The following is a 7,269-nucleotide window of genomic DNA, read 5'->3' as shown; positions in this document are numbered from 1 at the left end:
TACATTTTTGGACTTAGTTTTCAAACCGGGAGTCCCGTGCTAGTTCCGTAAGTTTCCACAACTCACATTGGTCAATCCCGAGGTGTTTAAGGTGTTTCCCGGGCCGTCTCGTGGCTGTTGCACGATTTTGGCCCCCGAAGGCCTATTTTTGAAGCTTAACTGTGGAAAAGTGCATTTTTGGACTTAGTTTTCAAACCGGGAGTCCCGTGCTAGTTCCGTAAGTTTCCACAACTCACATTGGTCCATCCCGAGGTGTTTAAGGTGTTTCCCAGGCCGTCTCGTGGCGGTTGCACGATTTTGGCCCCCGAAGGCCTATTTTCAAGCTTAAGTGTGAAAAAGTACATTTTTGGACTTAGTTTTCAAACCGGGAGTCCCGTGCTAGTTCCGTAAGTTTCCACAACTCACATTGGTCAATCCCGAGGTGTTTAAGGTGTTTCCCGGGCCGTCTCGTGGCTGTTGCACGATTTTGGCCCCCGAAGGCCTATTTTTGAAGCTTAACTGTGGAAAAGTGCATTTTTGGACTTAGTTTTCAAACCGGGAGTCCCGTGCTAGTTCCGTAAGTTTCCACAACTCACATTGGTCCATCCCGAGGTGTTTAAGGTGTTTCCCGGGCCGTCTCGTGGCGGTTGCACGATTTTGGCCCCCGAAGGCCTATTTTTGAAGCTTAAGTGTGAAAAAGTGCATTTTTGGACTTAGTTTTCAAACCGGGAGTCCCGTGCTAATTCCGTAAGTTTTCACAACTCACATTGGTTCGTCCCGAGGTGTTTGAGGTGTTTCCGGGCCGTTTCGTGGCTGTTGCATGATTTTGGCCCCCGAATGCCTGTTTTCAGGGTTAAGTGTGGAAAAGTGCATTTTTGAACTTAGTTTTCAAACCGAAAGTCCCGTGCTAGTTCCGTAAGTTTCCACAACTCACATTGGTCCGTCCCGAGGTGTTTGAGGTGTTTCCCGGGCCGTCTTGTGGCTGTTGCATATTTTTTCAACTAGTTCCATGCCTACATGTTGTAATAGTTTTCTACTTAGTTTCATGCCTACTTGTTGGAATAGTGCAAATGTCAAAGTAGTTTCCTAATTGGGAGCCACGTACATATTTCAGTGTTTGTGATGTTTCTCGGGCTTTTACGTGCATAGTTCACTATCTTAGTTGAAGGAGAAATTTCTACTAAATTAGCATAGAAATATAATATACTAACCAAGAAGCTTGTTAATCAGAATCTGAACTTTCCCCACTCTCAAAATTTCCTGTGATACCTTTCTGTCTCAAACACTCGATGATACTTTGTATCTTCTTGCTTTGTTTCTTCTCTGACTTTTCAAACCTTGCAATTTGTTCTTTTTGTTGTGCTATTTGCAGCTCGAGGCATTGAACATGGTCACTATTTTCAGCAGGTGCAACAGTTGTATTCACAAAAAAAGAAGGCCTCATACCGAGTCCTTTTACATAACCTGGCCTTGGCTGAAGCACCTTCACTGACAACTCCTCTGGGGTCAAGGGGATCGCACTAGTCTGCGAGAGGTGTTCTGCTTGCGTCTGTATCAGGTTGTCCTATTAATTTGAAATAAATCAAAGTATAAGTTATTCTACCCTACATAGAAAAATAAATAATATTATCAAAATTGAAAGGCATTGCCTTGTACATACATAATTAACTTGGCTCTCCGATGAAATCCATTCATGCGTGTCCGAATTGTAGTGGATGGACTTGTAAAATTCTGCTAAATCGGGCACTTTTCCATTTGCAATTATCTGCTTCATTTGTTTGTCAATGTTAATTCAATGATTTAAATAACAAAGCCTACTAATCCAATAAAATAAATGTGTAGAACGCACCGAGCTGTGTACCCTGACCGGGATTGATTTTGATCCACATCGATGTTTTGTTTTCATTTGCATCCTATTATTGACATTAGCTAGTGATTGTACCTACACAATTGAAACACCAATACAAACAAGAAAAGATAACATTAGTAAGAAAAAACTTAATTTTTGACAATTAACATACATAAAACATTTTACCTTGAATTTTTGACTATTCCACTTGTCAATTAGAGATGTCCACTGATTGAGAGTAACTCTTGTAGGTGGGTGGCTTCTCGCGTAATCCTCCCCTCTTGCATCCTTAAGTTGCTTGTATTGTTTGTGCAACTTATAGGTGAAACCACTCAATCGTCGACCAAACTGTGTGTCTAAAGCCTTTGCTACATCAGTCTAATTGCCTTGTAGATCAAACTGATCCTGCAAAATGAAAAAAAATTAAAAATTACAAAGAAACAAAGCCTAAACATGAAAAGAGTTTGTCAATAATTACCGCTAAGCGTTGGATCATCGGCTCCTTATCAGCAACATTCACCTTCTTCCACCTACGAACACTCAGGTCTGGTAACTGCGTTCGAACCTCTATACCAATTTTGGAGACTAGCTTGGAGGCGTTGTCTCCTACTGGTGCACGAAACTGTTCAGGTATAGGAACTAACATCTTCCCATCCTTCTCGACAATGCGATGGGCCTGTATGCCACGTGTCGGGCCACGACCACGTCTGTCATGTGATGCTGTAAGGATATAATATTAATTGAGTTAGTAAGTAAACAAATGCAAGTTAAACCTTAAAAACAACTTTGCAAACTTACCAACGATGGTAGATGCAGTCACCTCGTCCTCAGGTTGCACATTATGAGCTGGTAAGGGTTGGGTACCGGCCTCTTCACTTGGGGGATCCATCATTTCCTCTGGGGTGGGAGGTAATGGCCTTGAATGAGACCGTAAACGAAGTCCTGGTGCCATCTGTTGTTCCTGAAAGAACATAATCAAACAGTGAAAACGAGATTTAAAACAGTTAAAATATATTTTATAAAAGATATGATGTGTAAGATATGTGAAGAAGAAATGTAAAAAGTAAAAGACATGTTTACTCACAAATATAAAATGTGTATAATACCTCACGGTCAAAGGAACCCAATGACTCATCATCGTTGTCATCCTCACTCTCTGAAGGGTTATACTCAACATCATCATCTACCTCAACCCTAATTCCCTTTTCCCTTACAGTTGCACATTTGGGCTGAACCACACTCCCTAAAGAATTTGTAATATTCTTCACTCCAAGATTATTCATTACCTCACAATTCTCCTTGATTCGCTTATTTCTTTGTTTCTCGTATTCTGTTAGCTTCTTGGTTCTCAAATCACCTGGTTTCAGCCATTGTTTTTTGCCTCAGACCATTTCTACAACTATATAACATAATTCAACTTTAATTGAAAAATATAGACAATGTCATCATTCACCATTACATAAAAGAAGAAAAAGAAAGTAACATAATCATATAAAATAAAAATTACATTAATTAATAATATATGTTTGAAAATAAAGTGATCTACTAAAAATTACATATCATAATCCATATCAGGATCCATATCAACATCAGGAATGTTATGTTCTTCATCTCTTTCATCATCTCTATTCTCTTCCATTATCACATTTGATGACCCTACTTCCGAAATAACATTGAATTCAACATCATCCCTACAGTATCGAACAATTGGGTCAATGTCAATTGGAACAACATTAGTAATGTTTTCTTGTTGGAACATATCATTATTTTCTAAAGGATCCAATAATTCTCCATCACTAGTGTCTAGAACATCAAAGACACCCCTATGTTGCACCCTTTGTACGACATTCCAAGGCTCACCCAATTTGGTATCATTCAGATAGAAGACTTGCTTAGCTTGACTAGGTAGGATAAATGGGTCAGATTGGTACCACCGACTTGTGACGTCAATGCTTGTGCAATATGTATCAAGTCGTATTGTTCTGTTTCTACCAGTGTTACCGGTGTTGTACCATTCACACTGGAACAAAACAACCTTTTTGCCACATATGTAGTCAAATTCCAAAACCTTGCACAAGTGACCGTAAAAGTCATGCAATTTTCCTTCATGATCCCCGTGTGTAAGCACACCACTATTCTGAGTCGTACGACGGTTGTCTAGATCTCGAGTATGGAACCGGCTGCTATTGATTATGCAACCTGAGTACTCTTTCACTAGCAAATTAGGACCATTTGCTAATGACCACAATTCATCAGTTGCCTCTAATGACTCTTCCATTCTCAATGTATTTATCTACAATTACATGTAACAAACAATAAGTAAATAATTTATGAATGACGACATTTTATAAAAATTTAATTTTGTTAAAGTTGTAAATGTTGAAGAATTATAAATATTTTACCCTCTCTTTGAACCACTTGGGAAATTCTTGTCGTTGTATGTGGGTTATGTCATGTCTAGCTTGAGTTTGTAATAGATTTTTGTGTTCCCTACTCAAAAAAAAAAAAAAAAAAAAGTGATTACTATGTAGTTCGACAAATAAAAAAGCTAAGCATAAACATAATTCAATGAAACACATACTCCAAATACTTTTCAATCTCCGGGCTATTGTACAACACAAACCAATGAGCAATATCACGAATTTCTTGAGACATTTCAGCATCTCGTGTGATTAGACCAATTGGACGTGCAGTTTCTGTGAATACTGTTAACCCTTGTTGACGTTCACCGCGATCTTCATTCCGTTCTGGTCGATTATGCACGGTTTCAATCCCATCAACATACATTGAACAAAAAGTAATGCACTCTTTGACAATGTAAGCCTCGGCAATTGAACCTTCTGGTCGAGCTCGGTTGGTCACATATTTTTTTAATGCTCCCATAAACCTTCAAGAGAGAACGAATTAGGAGTATAATTACATATGTGACACACTTACGTAAATCTCATTTACAAGTATAAGTGTAAAAATACCTTTCAATTGGGTACATCCATCGATATTGTACGGGTCCTCCAAGAATAGCCTCACGAGGCAAATGAATAGCCAAGTGGATCATCACATCGAAGAAGGCTGGAGGAAAGATCTTTTCAAGCTTGCATAAAATGTGTATTATACGTTCCTCTAATTTCTCTAGTTCGCTCCGCCTTAGTGTCCTAGAGCATAAGTCTTGGAAGAAATTGCCTAACTCAAAAAGTGTTGTGCTAATTTCTTTATCCACGTAACCACGCATTCCAATGGGAAGAATTCTTTGTATTAGTACATGGCAGTCGTGGCTTTTTAGGCCTGTTAGTCTACCATTTCTTGCATTCACTGATTTGGATATGTTTGCCGCATACCCATCTGGATACTTGACAGTTTTTAAAAATTCAAAGAAACCCTCCCTCTCTGCAGGTGTCAATGAAAAGATTGCTCGAGGCTTGACATATGATCCATCGGGTCGTTGTGTTAGCCATAGCTCTTTCCTTATATCCATATCTTCCAAGTCTAATCGTGCTTTCTCTGTGTCCTTGTTCTTTCCATCAATGCCTAACATAGTTCCGAAAACATTTTCACTAAAATTTTTCTCCACATGCATGACATCAATATTGTGTCGAAGTTTTCGCTTCTTCCAATAGGGTAACTCATACAAGATGCTTACCTTTGTCCAATTAGGTGCTTGACGGGGCCTTTTTCTATTACTTGGATGCTTTCCATATATGACATCTGTCACGTTGTCCAACTGGTCTTGTATCTTTTCCGCCGGCAACTCCAAAGATCTCTTCCGTTTCTCAATCTTACCATTGTAAGCCCTACTCTTTCGCCTTTCTGGGTGGTTCTCAGGCAAGTAACATCGATGGTTAGTGTACCCTGTCTTACTTCTCAGAGATTGAAAATACGGTTCATCATTGCAAGTGTAACAAGAATAATGACCCTTTGTTCTCCACCCAGATATGTCACCAAATGCAGGCCAATCATGTATTGTCCACAACAAAGCTGCATGCATTCGAAAAGTCTCATTGGTGGAGGCGTCGTAAGTCAATGCACCATTTGTCCATAAATCATTCAACTCATCTACCAATGGTCGCATGTAGACGTCAATATCAATCCCTGGTTGCGATTCTCCAGGAATAAGTAATGACATCAAAGAAAATGGATCCTTCATAACCAACCAAGGTGGCAAGTTGTATGGAATGAGTATGACGGGCCACAAACTATAAGAGTTATTCATGTTCCCAAAAGGGTTAAACCCATCAACGGCCAACCCTAGCCTTACATTTCGAGGCTCCAAGGCAAACTCGGGATGTTGTGCATCAAATTCCTTCCACTCATCACTGTCAGCAGGATGCCTCAATATCTCGTCGTCCACTCGTTTGTCTTTGTACCATCTCATGTCCTCAGCACTCTTCCTTGACATGTACAATCTTTTCAACCTTGGTGTCAAAGGGAAGTACCGCAATACTTTATGAGGGATCTTCTTACCCCTTCCACGATTGATCTTGTATCTAGATGTCTTACAAGTCGGACATTTATCTAGTGTTGCATTCTCCTTCCAAAATAATACACAATCATTTATGCAAGCATGAATGAGCTCATATGACAAGCCCAAGTCACGTAGTATTTTCTTAGCTTCATAAGTTGACTTTGGAACCAAATTTTCTTTCGGTAAAAGTCTACTTAAAAACTCTAGCATCATATCAACTGACTTATTGCTCCAATGATTTGTTACCTTCATATTAAGCACCTCAATCACAAACTTTAACAAAGTATAATTTGTACAATTTGGGAACAGCTCACGCTTGGCATCAGTCAACAATTGATCAAAAGTTCTCACTTCCTCCCCTTGGGTTGTATCAGTCGATTCCCCTCTTATTCGATCTTCTACTAAGGCGTCAATACCACCTACAATTTCATCACCATCAAGTCGCATCTCATCATCATGGTAAGCCTCGTTTGAAACACGGGGTTCCCCGTGCTGGTGCCATACAGTGTAAGTTTGCATAATCCCATATTGGAGCAAATGAATTTCCACATTTTGAAGATTTTGTCTACAAACATTCACACACTTCATACATGGGCACAACAGATTACCATTATGGTCTAAAACCCCCATTGCAAATTGAAGAAATAACTTGACCCCATCATTATATGGTTTACTCATCCTTCCATTAGCCGTCCTACCTAGGGCAATCCAACTTTTATCCATGTCTGATCACAAATGAAAGATTAGGAACAATATAGTATAATGTAGACTTGTGTATTTATGAACTAATTAAATTGAAAAATTCAATAACAACTTCACCAAATATATGTCCAGATCTTTAATGAAGATTCTTATACAAGTTCTAATGTTATATGCATGATGCCACCATGATTTTCTTGTAAAGTATCAAAGCAAAGTTAATCAATGATAGTTCACAACATTTTCAAACAAATAGTTTTACTTTTCATGCTATTTGTTATGG

At 39.0% G+C, this 7,269-nt stretch overlaps 1 protein-coding gene across 1 annotated transcript; it reads right to left on the bottom strand.

The window, feature by feature from the left end:
• Positions 1–4,772: 4,772 nt before the first annotated feature.
• On the bottom strand, positions 4,773–7,010 carry LOC145810993 (uncharacterized). Its single transcript, XM_082907550.1, has one exon. It carries the CDS (start codon positions 7,008–7,010, stop codon positions 4,773–4,775), a length of 2,238 nt encoding a protein of 745 aa, XP_082763676.1.
• Between the last annotated feature and the right edge of the window lie 259 nt (positions 7,011–7,269).

The sequence above is a fragment of the Camellia sinensis genome, chromosome 2 (assembly GCF_055761805.1).
Source record: "Camellia sinensis isolate YWXY chromosome 2, ASM5576180v1, whole genome shotgun sequence".
Lineage (NCBI taxonomy): Eukaryota > Viridiplantae > Streptophyta > Magnoliopsida > Ericales > Theaceae > Camellia > Camellia sinensis.
This window is presented reverse-complemented; position numbering and strand designations above follow the sequence as displayed.